At 39.0% G+C, this 19,737-nt stretch overlaps 1 protein-coding gene across 1 annotated transcript in view; it reads left to right on the top strand.

The window, feature by feature from the left end:
* The window catches only part of RETREG1 (reticulophagy regulator 1), a 65,968-nt gene that overhangs the window by 24,035 nt on the left and 22,196 nt on the right, over positions 1-19,737 (top strand). The window contains exon 4 of the mRNA XM_058175090.1: positions 19,482-19,608. Within this exon, the coding sequence (XP_058031073.1) occupies positions 19,482-19,608 (127 nt within the window). The remainder of the gene's footprint in view (positions 1-19,481; positions 19,609-19,737) is intronic.

The raw sequence follows: 19,737 nt of genomic DNA on the forward strand, positions 1-19,737 counted from the left end.
TATTGGAATTATTAATTATTGGAATTATTAATTATTGGAATTATTAATTATTGGAATTATTAATTATTGGAATTATTAATTATTGGAATTATTAATTATTGGAATTATTAATTATTGGAATTATTAATTATTGGAATTATTAATTATTGGAATTATTAATTATTGGAATTATTAATTATTGGAATTATTAATTATTGGAATTATTAATTATTGGAATTATTAATTATTGGAATTATTAATTATTGGAATTATTAATTATTGGAATTATTAATTATTGGAATTATTAATTATTGGAATTATTAATTATTGGAATTATTAATTATTGGAATTATTAATTATTGGAATTATTAATTATTGGAATTATTAATTATTGGAATTATTAATTATTGGAATTATTAATTATTGGAATTATTAATTATTGGAATTATTAATTATTGGAATTATTAATTATTGGAATTATTAATTATTGGAATTATTAATTATTGGAATTATTAATTATTGGAATTATTAATTATTGGAATTATTAATTATTGGAATTATTAATTATTGGAATTATTAATTATTGGAATTATTAATTATTGGAATTATTAATTATTGGAATTATTAATTATTGGAATTATTAATTATTGGAATTATTAATTATTGGAATTATTAATTATTGGAATTATTAATTATTGGAATTATTAATTATTGGAATTATTAATTATTGGAATTATTAATTATTGGAATTATTAATTATTGGAATTATTAATTATTGGAATTATTAATTATTGGAATTATTAATTATTGGAATTATTAATTATTGGAATTATTAATTATTGGAATTATTAATTATTGGAATTATTAATTATTGGAATTATTAATTATTGGAATTATTAATTATTGGAATTATTAATTATTGCTCCTCTCAGCTCCTCCTCTAGGCCATCCGGCCCTGGATTATTGCAGTCGTCCCTGCTGTTTTCTACAGGAACCTGTGGGCGTCGCTGGACCTCCGGAATTCAGATAAGTCCTGCGATTTTCCGGGTTTGAGTCAGCTGTTGGTTCAAACATGGAATAGTCAGGGCCTGTTTCGTCTGACTCGGATTGTCTGGCTAACTGCTTCTCAATTGGTCTATGTGTCGCCTCCATACTCGGCCATCCGCTAACTCTACCAAGTATGATTTGGGACCTGTTATGTTTAGAATTTTCCTGCTACCCAGGTCGGGCCTCACCATAGTTGTGTGCCCATACCCGGTCGCCTATTTCCATTCCTCTTGTTTTTTCAAGTCCCCCCTTGTATCCCTCTGGTGTATAGTTGGGATTCAAACGGTCTAGTGGGCACCTGAGCTTTCGGCCCATTAGTAATTCGGCAGGGCTTCTGCCGGTGGTGGCACAGGGGGTTCGGTGTTGGACGGCCAGGAAAATATCTATTTTTGATTGCCAGTCGCCTGGCTTGAGTCTGGACAATGGCTCTTCGCGCTCGGACGAAACGCCTGCAAGGCCATTCGTCGCAGGGTGGAAAGGCGCCGAGAGGGCATGCCGGATGCCCTCTTCTGCCAAGTATTCCTCAAACTGTGTTGCCGTGAATTGCGGGCCGTTATCGGATACCAATGTGTCGGGCAACCCATGTGTTGCAAATAGGTGCCGTAGGACTGAGATCACGGCCTCGGCTGTCATGGATCTCATGAGAATGATTTCCAGCCATTTGGAGTAGGCATCGACTACTACCAGGAAGGTTTGGCCGTGGAAGGGGCCGGCAAAATCAATGTGGATTCTCGACCAGGGCCCTTGGGGTCTTTCCCATTCCCGAACCGGGGCCGTTGGGGGTAGAGGTCTGGACTCCTGGCAGGCCTGGCATTTCCCTACCCTTTCAGCAATTTCGGAGTCCATTAAGGGCCACCACACATAGCTTCTCGCTAGACCCTTCATCCTAACGATCCCTGGGTGACCCTCGTGCAGGAGATCCAACACCCTTTTTCTTAATTTCTCTGGGATCACCACTCTATCCCCCCATAGCAGGCACCCCCCTTGAGCCGAAAGTTCCCCACGTTTTTTTACAAATTCTTTAAAACGCTCGCCCGGCGCAGCGGGCCACCCTCTTTGTACCCAACCGAGTACAGTCCTCAAAATAATGTCCCGGTATGATGCCCGAGCCACCTCCTTAGACGTGACTGGGCCAGAGTCCAGAGAGTCAATTAGCAGGATGGGCGTCCCCGGAGTGGGGTCTTCGATCGCCCCTGGTAGTGGGCATCTGCTTAAGGCGTCCGCATGCCCCAACTCTTTTCCGGGTCGATGCTGCAGCTTGTAGGAATAAGCGGCTAAGAAGATAGTCCATCGGGTCAATCGTGGCGAAAGTGCCACAGGCGTTGGTCGCCAGCCAGTATCCCTAACAGAGGTCTATGGTCTGTAACAATTTCAAAGTCTCTACCAAAAACGTATTCGTGAAACTTTTTTACCCCTGACACAATGGCTAGCGCTTCCTTATCCAACTGGCTATAGTTCCTCTCTGTCGAGGACATCGTTCTGGAGTAGAAGGCTATTGGGGCTTCTGTGCCGTTTGGAAGTCTGTGGCTGAGCACAGCCCCCACCCCGTAAGGGGAGGCATCGCAAACCAATAATAATGGCAATGAGCTATGATACTGAATCAGTAAGCTATCGCTCGAGAGTAGGTTTTTTACTGCTTCGAAAGCCCTAGCTTCCGACTTTCCCCAAGACCAAACAGTATTCTTTCCCAGAAGCTTATGCAGCGGCTCGGCAACGGTAGCCTTGTTTTTTAAAAAGACCGCGTAAAAATTCACTAGACCCAGGAATGCCTGTAGCTCTGTTTTGTTTTTGGGCGCTGGAGCCTTTCTTATTGCCTTGACCTTGCTTTCAGTGGGGTGAATTCCCTTCTTGTCTATTCTGTAGCCCAAGAACTCTACGGATTCTACCCCTATCTGGCATTTGTTCACTTTAACCTTTAGACCGGCTGACCTGAAAATGCCCAGAACTTTTCTCAAACGCTCCCCCAATTCTTCTAAATTTTCGGCTGATATCAATACATCATCAAATAGGGACTACCCTGGGTGCCCTTGCAGAAGTCGCTCCATTAGATTTTGCAATAGACCAGGTGCCACACTCACCCCAAATTGTAATCGGGTACACTTGAAAGCACCTCTGTGAGTCACAATCGTTTGGGCTTCGGCTGTGTTGGCGTCTACGGGCAGTTGTTGATAGGCTTGGGCCAAGTCTAACTTTGCAAAGACTTGCCCTTGCCCCAGCGAGTGCAGCAAGTGTTGCACCACGGGAACCGGGTAAGCGCTTTTCTGTAAGGCTTTGTTTAACGTCGCCTTGTAGTCAGCGCAGATTCTAACTGACCCATCTGGTTTCACTGGGGTGACGATTGGCGTCTCCCACTTTGCGTGATCGACTGGCACCAGAATCCCCTGATTTATGAGCTTGTCTATCTCCTTGTCAATCTTAGGTTTAAGGGCAAAAGGGACTCTCCTTGCCTTTAACCTAATGGGGGCTACCTGGGGGTCTAAGTTGAAGGAAATAGGGGTCCCCTTGTACTTGCCCAGGCAGTCCTTGAAGACATCTTCGAACTCGTTCATGAGTGTGTCTTTTAGGTTACAGTCACTTCTGTAGATGCCAGTCACTCCCATGCCCAATGCACGGAACCAGTCTAGTCCCAACAGACTTGGCAGGGTCCCTTCGACTATCGTGATGGGCAGGGTCTTCTTGTGTGGTCCGTACTCGACGCGGACGGAGGTGGTCCTCGAACAGGGATGCGATTCCCTTGGTAGTCGTGCACTCGTAGCCGTTGTGTTTGCAGTTTGCGTTTGGCGGTTTCGGCAAAGCTTTTGCAAAAGTGTCCCAGGACATGATTGTGATCGCTGACCCTGTGTCCACTTCTAGTCGGCACGGCACTCCTTCGATCTTCGGTCTGGTGAAGATTTTCTTCTCGACGGGTTGCTGCACGGCCTATTACACGGTCGTTCGATTTGATTCCGCGCCCTTTTTGTTTTGACCAATCGCGGGTCGCCTTGCCGATCCTGCGCTCTGATTGGTCGATTTGAATTTTCGGCGGGAAGGTTGGGGTGCTCGACAGACTTGAGCCAGGTGCCCCTTCTTCTCGCACCGCCGACATGTAGCGTCCTTGAACTTGCATCGTTGGCGCTGGTGTTGCCCTCCGCAACTTCCGCATTCCTCCCGGTCTTCTTTGCCCTTCTCTCGGTGAGGCAAACTCCCTCCTCATCCTCGCCGTCTGATTCGGTCTGGATTTCTTCGTTGTGCACCGGGGTTTCTTTTGCACTCGCCGTTGGCGTGAGTGGCTTTTGTAGGGTTTCCGCCGCTTGGGTGGACATCTCATGAGCTCTGGCTTCGTCCAGAGCGTTTGCCAGCGTTAGATTGCTTTTTGATAGCAGCCGCCTCCGCAAACGCATGTCTCTGACCCCACGGATGAGTTGCTCTAGTAGCTCCTCGTCCAAATCTCGGTACCCACAGTCTTTGGAGGCTTTCCTCAGGGCGGCCATGTACTCGCTGATGGATTCGCCCTCTTGCTGTCTGCGCTCTCCAAATTCAAAACGCCGTACGTACTTGGACGGTGTTGGCGAAATGGTCCTTTAATAGATTTTGCAGAGTTTGCCACGATACCGATTGTACCGGCGTTGGCTCTGCCAGGGCTTCCGCGATGTCGATGACCTCGGGACCGCAGTGGCTCAGGAAATATGCCCTTTTGCGGTTGTCTGGAACTCCTTGCAGCTCATTTGCCTCCAGGAAGCTCTCGAAACGGGTCATGTACGTTCCCCATTTCTCCCTGGATGGGTCAAATGGCGCGGGCGGAGTGTAGCTGGCCATCGCTGCGATTCTGCCCTGAGCTTTGCTGGGTTCGGTTCTTTCGTGCGTTCAGCTCGTTCCTGGTGCTCTTAACCTCGAAATCCCACCTTCGTCGCCAGTGTTATGTTCGGGCAATAACGAGGCAGGAGACCAGGGTAGTGACAACAGCTCTTTACTATATGGGGAACCCAGCAACCGGGCTGGGGAAAAACCTCTCCTTATATACAGTTTAACAGGCGGCTTCAACCAATCAGCAACGTGCTTGTTTCCCGCCAAAATATTTAAAGATACATTACACGCCTTCTCCCTTTTACCTTAGAATAGTCTTTCCCTGTTTTCTCTCTTATCTCATTAACTACCTCTTAATTATCAGTATTGGATTTTTTTTATCCCTCTTGCTTTAAATCCCTGATTATTATTGCCTTTGTCTCTTTAAGCTGCTTTTTAATTCATACTAACCTTTTCCTTTTCTTTCTCCTCTTCTTGGCCATTGCTTCCAAGCTGACTTTTGTTTCTCTCCTTTTTCTCCTTATGGATCTGTTTGTGTCCTGTCTGTCAGGGCCCAATGGTATCCTAGTCCTGTAGTTCCCTAAATGTGTCTCTTTCTCAAATTCTAAGTTTCATTATTCTCTGTTCTCCCACTCCCTTCCAGAGGGCTTCTTGCAGGCTCCATTGTTTTTTGTTTATTTCTTTTTGTCACAACAGTATACACAAACAATTGTCATAGATAAAACAACATATCTTGAAGAAAATATATATATATAAGTAAAAAAATATGCATCAACTATATTAATTTGATATAATGAAGGGAACAATAGGACAGGAACGGTAGGCACTTTTGTGCTCTTATGCACGCCCCTTATAGTCCTCTTAGGAATGGGGTGAGGTCAATAGTAGACAGTTTTTGGTTGAAGATTTTGGGATTTTGAGTAGAGACTATGGAGTCAGGTAATGAGTTCCAAGCATTAACAACTCTGTTACAGAAGTCATATTTTCTGCAATCAAGTTTGAAGCGGTTGACATTTAGCTTGAATCTATTTTTTGCTCTTGTAATATTGCGATTGAAGCTGAAGTAGTCTTTTATAGGAAGGATATTGCAATAGATGATTTTGTGTGTTAAACACAAGTCATGTCGAAGTCGACGGAGTTGTAAATTTTCTAATCCCAGGATTTCAAGTCTGTTGGTATAAGGTATTTTGTTGTTGTTGTTTTTTGTTTACTGAGAATCCCCTTATCTACTTCCACGATCTTTATTTGCCTTGGCCTCTGAGGAACCTGTTTCTTCTGCTTCTGACTTTTTCCATTACAGATCTGTGGAACCAGATTCCTAGCACCCAATTTAATTTCCTTGATTTCCCATAGAAAATCCTCAGGAAGGGGATTTTGTACCAGGTTTGTTCATTTCTCAATTCTGTTATAGCTTTCTTCACCTCGTTTACTAATTATATCTGCCACACACCCAGTTATTTACAAAGATTATATAATGTAATACAACAACCTCTTGTTTTGTTTTGTTTTGTTTTGTTTTGTTTTGTTTTGTTTTGTTTTGTTTTGTTTTGTTTTGTTTTGTTTTGTTTTGTTTTGGCTACTCCTTATTTAAGTGTTGCAACTAGGTGATGTGCCTGTGCTGACCATCTGCCATGGTGGATAAATCTTAAATCAGACTGATCACATGAAAGAAAAAAACCCCCAACATATTAGGAAATAGCTTTGTTTGCTTTTAATTCGCAAGATTCTGAACGACGTATCAAGTTGCCAAGGCAAGAAGGAAGTAGTTTTTAATTGGAAAAAACTGTAGCATTGGCCATGAATAGAATAGAATAGAATAGAATAGAATAGAATAGAATAGAATAGAATAGAATAGAATAGAATAGAATAGAATAGAATAGAATAGAATAGAATATTTTATTGGCCAAGTGTGATTGGACACACAAGGAATTTGTCTTGGTGCATATGCTCTTAGTGTACATAAAAGAAAAGATATGTTCATCAAGAATTCTAAGGTACAACACTTAATGATAGTCATAGGGTACAAATAAATCATTGTTCCTTGCATGGTACTAGTATCTAATAATCTCAGCAATGGCACTAAGAGAGAGATAACTAGTTGGGATGGGATTGTTTGCTCTACAAAATAAAACTTAAAAAATACAACCAACAGACCTTATTTTTCTTTTATTTATAGAGTTAGCAATGTGAAAGCCATATCTGACTTGTAGTTAGGCAAGTAGAAGTTAATAACTGGGTGGTGTTCTCTCTCATGTGACTTCTGGACGCTGCTTGCAGCCTTAAAGCCTGTCAGTGTTTGGAATTAGGAGTGACCTGTTTATTTACTGAATTAGCCAATCAAAACAGTCCTCGGTGAACTTCATTCAAGACAAGCAGACACTTTGTAAATGTGTAAATATACCTCCTATCAGAGAGACTTAACAGGATCTTGCAAAGGAGACTTGTAGACTGGATTTCTTCATCCTGAAATCTTTTCTTGGGTTTTGGATTAATACTTTTGATACAAAAAAACCCTATATATATATATATAGAGAGAGAGAAATGTCGGAAGGGGAAGATTCTGCCCAGAGTGAGAGGTAGTGTAATTTTACCTTGTGAAAATGGTTTTCGTTTTGTTTAATAAATCAGCATTAGCTTGAATGTTAACCATGACCCTGTAGATAAATTTCATTATGTGTGTAAAAATTAATCCAAATGTTACATGACGGTGCCAGTACAAAAATACATGATTTGTAAAAGCTGAATAGGAAATGTCTAAGGTGATGACATTACATGCTCTAACTTGTATGACCTACAGTCATAGAAGACTTAAAATGTCAGACATACAGATAATCTTAGTGTAGTTTGCTATTGATAGACACATAACTTACTACTACTAAACTGCTTCTTTGATGATCAAATCAGCAGGTTGTAACAGGTTTTAAAGGCTTTGAGTTGAAGGATATTAGAAAATAACTCTTTTCTTTAGATTAGAATGACTATTTGGAAATTGAACTTGGTTTTTAACTAGAAGTATATTTGGATTTATTAATTATTGGAATTATTAACTATCTACACTGGAGAGAGTTGTAGACTGTTGATATGCAAGGATATATAGGTGATGTAGTCATCTAATCTAATCAAATTTTCTGTTACCAAAAATTAAAATATTATTCCAGCTATTAGGAAGAGGCATATGTCTTTAATATTCTGCTGCTCTTATATTACTAAGTATTGTATTTTTAACTATTATTGTATTGTATTATAGTATTATAAAATGTATTTAAATAATTAAATTTAAATGTACCTACCATTATAAGATATTTGCAAGATATGTCTGGTTCAGTTTAGGTTATGGACTAATTTTTATAAATACACATAATGTGTTGTCATTATAGACATTTTATTGTTACAGGTAGCCCACACTTAACAACTAGAATTGGGAGTGGAATTTCTGTTGCTAAGCAACACAGTTGTAAAGCACAATATCACGTGACTATGATGCTTAGTGGCAGAATTCCAGCCCTTCCAGTTGCCATCATTAAGCAAATTCCCCTGTGTCATTAAACAAGGACATCATACAGTTGCCATTTGCAATTTTCTCGTGGTCTCCCCACTAACTTTGTTTGTAGGAAGCCAGCAAAGGGCGCAAATGGTGATTGCAGGATGCCACAGCATAATTGGGAGCCAGGCAATAAGTATCCAGATTGCGATATAATCACGGGGATGCTGCAGTCAACATAAGTGTGAGAACTGCTTGTAAGTACTGTTTATTCAGCACTGTTGTAAGCTCAGATGGAAGCTGAATGACTAGTCGTTAAGCAAGAACCACATGTACTTCGATTATTAACATTTCAGATGGGCAAATCTCCAGTTTGCTGCCATGCTTTCTAATAAGAACACAAAACGGTATCCAGATTTGTTGGTTATTAGGACAGGCTGATGGTGCAGGTTAGTACTTATTTATATAAGTAACGTTATGGGATGACTATATTATTTTTTTTCCTGAAATTCCCATTTCTCCTTTTACTCATTTTTTCTATAAAACCATTCAGTGAAATTGAGCAGAATTTGGGAGTTGAATGTATGATGAAGACATTTACATTTGCCTCCTTCTTTTCCTCCTGATTCCACTTTTATATATTATTTATATTATTGAGGATATCTGCCTCTGTTTTTCCAGTAGTTTTACATTTCAAATGTACTCAGGTCCAGCTAGAATGTTCTGTTAATCTTAGTTATGGTCCATGTATTTAGTTATTTGATTTTTTGGTAGATTTGGCATCTTTATTTGTGCCTTCAGTTTTGGGATACGCAAGTGGCTATATCACATGTTTTTCCAGAGGCAAGGTTGTAAAAAAATCATTTACGGAAAATATTCAGGGTTGTGACATTTTCCTTGCTAACCTGGAAACTTTTGTTAGCACAGAAAACAAGTACAAAGAACTTTCAAGGTTATATACATGAGGAAATATGAGAAAACGCCAATAAGATTGTCCTCAACTTAAAACCATTTGTTTCAAGTTACAACACTTCAAGTGACATGACCATTTTTCACACTTAGGACTATTGTAGAATCTCCATGGCCAAGTGATCAAAATTCAGACACTTGGCAATTGGCATACATTTATGACAGTCGCGGTGTCTCTTGGTCATGTGATGACCTTTGGCGATCTTCCAAGAAGCAAAGCCATATTCACTTAACAACCATTTTACTAAAATTAGTAAATCAGTGATTCACTTAACAACTGTGGCAAGAAAGATCATAAAATGGGACAAAACTCACTTGACAACTGTCTTGCTTAAGGGAAATTTTGATCTCTGTTGTGGTTGTAAATCAAGGACTATCTATATACATGATGCATATAGCCAGATCCAACCTTCCTCTGTTTTTTAAGGATCACAGTCACTTACCTGCTATATATGTAACACCAAATGGGAAACGGGGCCATAGAGTAAAGTGGTAAATAAAATAAAAAATTCCGGGGATGGCAAAGTAAACTTTTTTTATATTATGCAAACTTGCCCATATATAGGACTCAACAGAAATCAAGTTCAACTCAAAAGTTACACATATGTAGGTGGTTTAAAAGTTCATTGGATGCACAATAGGATATGTTACAGACAGACAGACAGACACACAATTCTATCAGCAGAAAAATAATTCTGTATGAAATAATGAATTTTAATCAAGCCAAAAAATAATTGAAAAATGATTGAAAGGTTCTATAATATGTTGGTGTTCTGTTTTAATTTCAATATACCTGATCTCTTTTCAAACAATTCTGGTAGTCAGGTTAAATTATATAATTACCAAATGAATTTTTAGTTGCATTTATATTTAAAAAAATATAAATGCCCATTCACCATCAGAGTTTTCTTATGTGAAGTTTTGATTGTCATCATGGAGGAATATGACTCAAAAAGATGTAGGATATTTATTGGCAATGTTGCAAACCTTAGACTGCTTTCCTGGAACTTGAACAAGCAGTTTTGTGCTGTAACTTGACTCGTATGTGCATTTGGTTGACTGTAAATCCAATTTAGCTTCAGCATTTGATCTTCTGAGGCAACCTAACCTCTAATTCTGGGATTACCAGCTTCTCTGGCTAAATTATCACTATCATTATAGTTAATGTGCATTTGTTCCTGCAGTAAAAGCACTCTTATTTTCTTTTCCAATAAAGGAAAAGACCATAGGGAATTTCCAGTAAAGACCATAGGGAATTGGGTACTGGAACACCATGTTATAGTAGTTTCATTCCTACTTGCAGGAACATAGATGTATAGGCTGATTATGCGTTCACACCCTAGTGCCTGTGATGTGGCAAACTACAAGGCACAATTTGTCCCAGTGGTGTTTATTATCTATATGAAACTGCCAGGGACAGTCAGGGATTTTGGAACTGGGTGTCACCTCTATGTTGATAATATTCATGTCTACTTCTCCATAACATGTGAATCTGGAGAGGTTGTGTTCATCTTGAAATAATGCCTGGATATAGCAATGAGATGGATGAGAGCCAAAAAACTGATGCTGAATCATGACAAGATGGAGATTTTGGGGATGGGTAGTTCCTAGAGACAGGATTTAGGGAGTTAATTTGTTCCAAATGGGGTTAGGTTGTGGGGGTGGTGTTCCTACAGTCATCACTGTTATTGGAAGCCCAAGAGACCTTTGTAGCCTATTGACAGGGTCAATCAAATCACAAATGGACGTAAGTTGGTAACTTCCTGTTTACATTATTTTCCCATTACATCTTTGTTGAAGCAATTTCACTGGTTAGCTGATTAGCCACCAAGCAACATTCAAGTTTTTGTTTATGACATCCAAGTCTCTGAACAGCTTGGGATCATGTGAGCTTGTCGGATCTCCTTTGCCGTTAATAGATTTTGTCATTCGTTGAGATCCTTGGGAGCAGTCCTGCCAAGGTAATGGGTCAACAATAACAAACCCTTTCTGTGGTGGCAATTCCATTGCAGTTCTAACAAATCTTCTGACCAATCTTATAGACTAAATAATGAAAATAGAAGTACGCTGAAATTAGTTGAGATTTGAGTTGATGTATGTGTATTTATTTATTTATCAAGTTTGTAGGCTATCCCACTCTTTTATGATTGGAAAGTCAGTAAGTATACTATAAACCTCACCAAACATATTTGGGGCAGGGGGGGGTGGACAATTGTTTAAAAGAACAGAAGTAGAAGGCAGTGGTGAAATCCATTTTTTTTTACTACCGGTTCTATGGGCGTGACTTAGGGGGCGTGGTGTGGCTTGGTAGGTGTGGCAGGGGAAGGATACTGCAAAATCCCCATTTCCTCCCCAATCCTGGGGGAAGTATATTGCAAAATCTCCATTCTCACTTCACTGTGGGGCCAGCCAGAGGTGGTATTTGCTGGTTCTCTGAACTACTCAAAATTTCCACCAAATTTCTCCAGAACCTGCTGGATTTCACCCCTGGTAGAAGGGATCCATCATTCTCTCTAACCTCTCTCTTAAGGATAGTTCCAGGTCGTAAGGGCCATATGACATACTAGAGGGAATGGAGTTCTAAAGGAGAGGCATCACAATAACAAGCTTACATCTTTATGATTTTATTGAGATTTCTCTAGCTTAGCTAAAATGTATATACAGTTGAATATATTTCATAATACCCAATTTGTGTTTTAGATTTTTTTTTGTACATTAATGCCAAATAAGCACCTTTTTAAAAAAATTCTATGTTAAAATATGCTTAATTTTAATCCGCGAATATGCAGTGTTTTGTTGCCTTGTTCATGTTGCAGTATGAGAAATGATGATGTTCTCTTAGCTTAACATAACTCAGGAGCAAGACAAGCCTAGATAATTCAGAGTTTAAAAGACCGGTGTTTCCACTGTCCACTTAACAACATCATTTGTAGTTTGCCTTAAAACGGCCTTTCAATAAATGTCAGGAACTATTAATGGGATTAGTCATGTATTCAAAAGACAAAATCAAAAGAAAAATAGAATACTTAGTGTTATTACACTGCTTTAGTAATTTAATGAACACTAAATACAATGAACACGCCATTTGGCATGCTAGTTTTGCTGGCATGGAAATGAGTGCTATACAGGTGAACAAATGGAACAGGGAAATCATTATTTAAAATTTGTTGTTCGGTAGTTAGCCATTTCTGCCCTTGATTGGACATTCACATGACATAATATATCCCTTGCCTGGGCTCTCCTATATCTCATGACTGGCAACAGTGCAGGGACCAAAATGTTTTAATATTGTGAATCACAGTGGCTGCTGCTAATTACTACTATTTTATAAAGGTTCAGGACCAGCAATAGCCACTAATCACACATTTTCACGGAATTTAAATGTTCACATTCTGTGCCATTGGTTTATCAGTAAGAGTGCATGGATTGAAACAGTGCATGTCTCTGAAACATAGATATGTAATTTTCAGGAAAACTTGCCACAGATTCAACAGCTGTATAATTTAATGGATAGGGACAGCACTAAAGGATTAGTCTTAAAGTTGAAATATTTCGAAGAGAACTTTAGGGCATATGAATGAGAGGTTTGACCAGGACAAACAGAAGTTTCAGAAGTTTCCCAGTTTCAGTTAATGTTTTTCTGAAGTAAATTACTGGGATTGTGTCTTTTTGTTGTTTTTCCCATGTTTTTTATGGTTATGAAGCCCAGACATGATAGATTATCCTCCGTTCCCATGAGAACCAACGCAAGTAGGAATAACTATTTTCTCCTTCAGCTCTTATCTTTCTGCTTGTTTTTCTGTGCTCAGTTTCCTGAAAACATTTGTAGAAATTGACCATATAATGCTTTTCCTTGCTAGCGTTCTGTGTTTTATTACATTATTTTGATATTCAGGTTTTGTTTCTTGCTCATTCAGTAACTTCCCATTTTTAAATTTAAATGTTCACATTCTGTGCCATTGGTTTATCAGTAAGAGTGCATGGATTGAAACAGTGCATGTCTCTGAAACATAGATATGTAATTTTCAGGAAAACTTGCCACAGATTCAACAGCTGTATAATTTAATGGATAGGGACAGCACTAAAGGATTAGTCTTAAAGTTGAAATATTTCGAAGAGAACTTTAGGGCATATGAATGAGAGGTTTGACCAGGACAAACAGAAGTTTCAGAAGTTTCCCAGTTTCAGTTAATGTTTTTCTGAAGTAAATTACTGGGATTGTGTCTTTTTGTTGTTTTTCTCATGTTTTTTATGGTTATGAAGCCTAGGCATGATAGATTATCCTCCGTTCCCATGAGAACCAACGCAAGTAGGAATAACTATTTTCTCCTTCAGCTCTTATCTTTCTGCTTGTTTTTCTGTGCTCAGCTAAGATTTTAAAATATCCATTGATTCATAGGAGAGAATGGATTTCCAGACAAGTAAAATCTACTGAGGTAAAGAATATGAGAAAGAAAGAAATAAGACTGTGTCACTAAATTAAAAATTGATTGTTCATCTCTCAGACCTGAGTCAGTTACCTAGGGTTGTTGATATAACCGGAAGCTGTGTAACTACTAACATTTGTTTATGTTTTTATAATCCTTTACTTACCACATCATGCCATTAATTCACCTTAATGCGGAGCAAAGCAAGGACGTCGTTCATGAGCACTTTGACCAATTCATGTGACTATAAAATTATGGGAAACCTCAGGAAGATCCTCCCTCCCTTCCTTCCTTCCTTCCTTCCTTCCTTCCTTCCTTCCTTCCTTCCTTCCTTCCTTCCTTCCTTCCTTCCTTCCTTCCTTCTTTCTTTTTCTTTTTCTTTTTCTTTACAGTAACATGAGATGTTATTGACCTTTCTAAGAAAAACCCAGTGGTTTTTTTTGCCTGGAGCAGATGTCAGGTTACACACTAGCAGCATGAGAGCATTAGTCATTTTCAGAGAACCTAATGGAACTGAATCTCCTGGCCAGCATTTGGAACTGTGATGGGCTGCAGCATCTGCTTGTCTTAACTACTAGGAGCCTGGGCATGAGGCACTTCAGCTCTGAGTTAAGCAGCTCTTTCACCACAGAACAAAGCCAGAAGCTTAGATGAAAACATTCTTATTTGGCTCCATCTGCTAAATATTTCTATTGGTATGAACAAGTGTAGTCTCTCAAATTGGATAGGATTATCTTAGAATAGACATCCAAAGATATGTCACTAAATTACCAAAGGTCTTTTCATAAAAAGGAAAAAATTGATATAATTGGCATTGACATAGCCAGCAGGACTCTTTATTTGTAACATATAATGGAAGTTGCAGTTGTTGTTATTCTTTTCTTGTTACTATTGTTGTTGTGGCATTCTTGGTGCTCTTTGGGCTTGATTGTTTGATTGCAGAGGTTTTATTAGCCAACTAAGTAGCATCATCAGTATTGTTATTATCTGTTAACAACAATAGGAAGTCACAGCCACCAGTCGTTTAGCTAGTGTTGGTCTTCATAAGCATGAAATTCTTTTCAAGAACCTGGGGTGTCATAATGTCTCAATGCAGTACCGTGTTTCCCCGAAAATAAGACCCTCTTATATTTTTTTGAACCCCAAAAAAACGCTTGGCCTTATTTTCGGAGAGGTCTTATTATTTTGGGAGCAAGATGGGGCTTCTCTTGCCGTCTTACCTGATTTCCAGCTCTGTGTTTAAATATTTTTGGGGACGGTTTATTTTCGGGAGGAGTCTTATTTTAGTGCATGCACTCAAAAGCCCGATTTGGCTTATTATCAGGGGATGTCTTATTTTTGGGGAAACAGGGTATATGTCTGGGTCCAAGCAGTGTGGCCTTTTATAATTGACAGATGGAAATTTTGTCAATGCACAGATTTTCTAACTACTGCTTAAGAGTTTTTGGGATGACACTTGGTGTGCTGATAACCACAGCTGGTTTATGCCATAACCTGCCATAATTTTTACAGGTATTCCAGTAAATTATTTTGGCAACTGTGTTATGTTATTTATGATCAGTTTGTATGGTCTTCTTGTACAAGCTGAATGTATGAAGTACTTTTCTTCTGTTTCTTTGTACAGTCTGCACTTGTAATAATTTGATTATTCTTTTCAGTTCTGACCTTGATTGCATTAGTTCAAATAGCCTGCTCTTGAGCAGCCTAAACCAAGCCTTCAGTTTCTTTGTTTAACGTTCCATTTGTAAGCCATTGCCAGGTTTTTTCTTTGTTCAGTTTCCCTGAAAACATTTGTAGAAATTGACCATATAATGCTTTTCCTTGCTAGCGTTCTGTGTTTTATTACATTATTTTGATATTCAGGTTTTGTTTCTTGCTCATTCAGTAACTTCCCATTTTTAAATTATTATGGCTAGAATCCTTAAGCCATACTGTGGCCTTTCAGGTGCCTATCTTCCACATCACCTCTGATGTATTTGAGGGCAATAAGTATTCCTAAGTTTAATACTGAGGTGAATACCTATTTATCTTGGAACTCATAGTTCTCATAACTCCAATTTTGAATGATGAGTTTTGAGCATATTACCACGGATGGAAAGCCACTAACAAGGTGATACTGGAATGAATGGGTACAATTCTGCTGTCCACTCTGTTTCATCTGTCATTTGAAAAAAATAAGATGTTTTAGTCTATTCGATGAAAAGAACAAAATGGGACGTTTTAATATTACATTTTAAAGCAGATGATCATCTTTGCATGTGTAATACAAAATTCCAAATGGAGAAGATAAAGACCAGGAGTGTCAAACTCGATTTTTTTGAGGGTCATATCAGGGTTGTGTTTGACCTTGAGGGGCCGGGTGGTCGTGGCCAGCACAACGTCACTCATTGAGGCTCTGTTTCTGGCCACAAAGGCCTCCTGCAGCCCTCTGCCAATGAAAATGAGCACCAATTTTCACTGGCAGAAGGCTGCAGGAGGCCATTGTAGCCAGAAACGGAGCCCAGGAAGCATGCGTGTGGCCCTCCTGAGCTCTGTTTTTGCTGACAGAGGCACCGTGGGCTGGTCCTTCACTGTTTCCAGGGTGGGCCTGTGGGTCAGATCCAGCCCGTGGGCCTTGAGTTTGACACCCCTGATTTAGACACAAGAGCCTGAGTTGAGTTGACATTTGGTTATGATCAGATAGATAGCTTTTAAAAATCATTGTTCTTGCCAAATGCCTTGTTGATTCTAATCAGTATTCTTTGTCTGAAAGAAAACTATAATAAAACTATATAGCTGTGGAAGAGATGTTTTGATGTCTTAATATATTAGGAACAGTACAAAGTATAGTTCTCTCCTTGACTATGTTAATAAAAAATTGTTTATGCTATCTTATTAATACTAATAAGAGCTCTTCCTGCAGTGCACATGCTGTAGAAATAGAAACTGTAAACTTGAGTTTGTAAGGTATTTACCCTTCATAGTACTAAGAGGAGAGAATAAGTTTGGGGAAAGGGCCAATCCAGTGCTGGGTTTCAAAATTTTTTACTACCAGTTATGTGGGTGTGGCTTGGTGGGCGTGGCATGGCTTGGTGGGCATGGCATGGTGGGCATGGCAGGGGAAGGATACTGTAAAATCTCCATACCCTCCCCAATCCAGGGGAAAGTTACTGCAAAATCCCCATTTCCTCCCAATCAGCTGGGACTTGGAAGGCAGAGAACAGATGGGGGAGGAGCCAGTCAGAATTTTTACTACCGGTTCTCCAAACTACTCAAAATTTCTGCTGCCGGTTCTCCAGAACTGGTCAGAACCTGCTGAAACCCACTTCTGGGCCAATCTTGCCCTAAGCGTACAAAAGCTCTTGAGAGTAGCTTTTGAAGGAGCAGGGACAGAAAGAAGAACAGCAAGCAACGTACCTGTAGAAAAAAGGGAAACAAAGTAGATGGATTAATTTGAAGGATTTAGGTATTAAGGTTACAGAAAATCACTAGACAAATGAAGATAGATTAAATGGTAAATTAAAGGGTAGGAATTAAAAATTCAGTGACAAACAACCAAATAATAGTGGCAGAATGTTCTTGTTTTTTAAATATGAAATAAAATTTTAAAATGGAAGAAATTTGGGTATCAAGTTCCAGCCTCACCTTTTCCAGTGGCACCATTATATGCTTCATTGTTACGATCATAAATTGCTTTTTTTAAAAATAAAAGTGAAACCCTCCCTCCACAGCTCCAGTAGACTCTCCTGAATTGCAAAATTTTGCTGGGACATCCACAATTGAGTAGCACTTATATATTGTTCTCTCTGGAATATATTCTTATGATAACATTTTTCATAAATTTCAGGAAATACTTTATGTACGTCTTAATCTCTGAAGCGAAAAAAGTCATGTGCCACATAAAATCTGGCCATCTCATTCCAATCTCTCACAATGGCATGTGTTATAGGAGAAGTAGTAAGGAGAATTACTAATTAATTTTAAGAATTAAGAGTAGAGTCTATAGATTTCTGCAAGAGAATTAGTTTTTATTAGAAACTCATGACTTAATGTTTCTTTATTCACTTCTTTATTTGTCTATTTCAGGGTTGTGTTTGACCTTGAGGGGCCGGGTGGTCGTGGCCAGCACAACGTCACTCATTGAGGCTCTGTTTCTGGCCACAGGCCTCCTGCAGCCCTCTGCCAATGAAAATGAGCACCAATTTTCACTGGCAGAAGGCTGCAGGAGGCCATTGTAGCCAGAAACGGAGCCCAGGAAGCATGCGTGTGGCCCTCCTGAGCTCTGTTTTTGCTGACAGAGGCACCGTGGGCTGGTCCTTCACTGTTTCCAGGGTGGGCCTGTGGGTCAGATCCAGCCCGTGGGCCTTGAGTTTGACACCCCTGATTTAGACACAAGAGCCTGAGTTGAGTTGACATTTGGTTATGATCAGATAGATAGCTTTTAAAAATCATTGTTCTTGCCAAATGCCTTGTTGATTCTAATCAGTATTCTTTGTCTGAAAGAAAACTATAATAAAACTATATAGCTGTGGAAGAGATGTTTTGATGTCTTAATATATTAGGAACAGTACAAAGTATAGTTCTCTCCTTGACTATGTTAATAAAAATTTGTTTATGCTATCTTATTAATACTAATAAGAGCTCTTCCTGCAGTGCACATGCTGTAGAAATAGAAACTGTAAACTTGAGTTTGTAAGGTATTTACCCTTCATAGTACTAAGAGGAGAGAATAAGTTTGGGGAAAGGGCCAATCCAGTGCTGGGTTTCAAAAATTTTTACTACCAGTTATGTGGGTGTGGCTTGGTGGGCGTGGCATGGCTTGGTGGGCATGGCATGGTGGGCATGGCAGGGGAAGGATACTGTAAAATCTCCATACCCTCCCCAATCCAGGGGAAAGTTACTGCAAAATCCCCATTTCCTCCCAATCAGCTGGGACTTGGGAGGCAGAGAACAGATGGGGGAGGAGCCAGTCAGAATTTTTACTACCGGTTCTCCAAACTACTCAAAATTTCTGCTGCCGGTTCTCCAGAACTGGTCAGAACCTGCTGAAACCCACTTCTGGGCCAATCTTGCCCTAAGCTTACAAAAGCTCTTGAGAGTAGCTTTTGAAGGAGCAGGGACAGAAAGAAGAACAGCAAGCAACGTACCTGTAGAAAAAAGGGAAACAAAGTAGATGGATTAATTTGAAGGATTTAGGTATTAAGGTTACAGAAAATCACTAGACAAATGAAGGTAGATTAAATGGTAAATTAAAGGGTAGGAATTAAAAATTCAGTGGCAAACAACCAAATAATAGTGGCAGAATGTTCTTGTTTTTTAAATATGAAATAAAATTTTAAAATGGAAGAAATTTGGGTATCAAGTTCCAGCCTCACCTTTTCCAGTGGCACCATTATATGCTTCATTGTTACGATCATAAATTGCTTTTTTTTTAAATAAAAGTGAAACCCTCCCTCCACAGCTCCAGTAGACTCTCCTGAATTGCAAAATTTTGCTGGGACATCCACAATTGAGTAGCACTTATATATTGTTCTCTCTGGAATATATTCTTATGATAACATTTTTCATAAATTTCAGGAAATACTTTATGTACGTCTTAATCTCTGAAGCGAAAAAAGTCATGTGCCACATAAAATCTGGCCATCTCATTCCAATCTCTCACAATGGCATGTGTTATAGGAGAAGTAGTAAGGAGAATTACTAATTAATTTTAAGAATTAAGAGTAGAGTCTATAGATTTCTGCAAGAGAATTAGTTTTTATTAGAAACTCATGACTTAATGTTTCTTTATTCACTTATTTATTTGTCTATTTCAGCTTCCAAGTCAGTGAGTCCGAATCCGAAAATCGCCTTAAACTGAACCAATGTATAGAAGAAGCAATGATGAGTTTCTTCTTGTTCCTCCAAGAAATGTCTCATTTTAAAGAACAGAACCCTGGCAAGGTAAAATTAAGCTTGCAATGTCTTCCATTTCATTTCACTGCCTTTTTTAATATATATATATATATATATTCTGGATTAGTAAACAAATTGAATTACTATTCGGGAATCCCAAATCCATAAACTAAATTA

This window comes from Ahaetulla prasina, chromosome 3, assembly GCF_028640845.1.
Source record: "Ahaetulla prasina isolate Xishuangbanna chromosome 3, ASM2864084v1, whole genome shotgun sequence".
Lineage (NCBI taxonomy): Eukaryota > Metazoa > Chordata > Lepidosauria > Squamata > Colubridae > Ahaetulla > Ahaetulla prasina.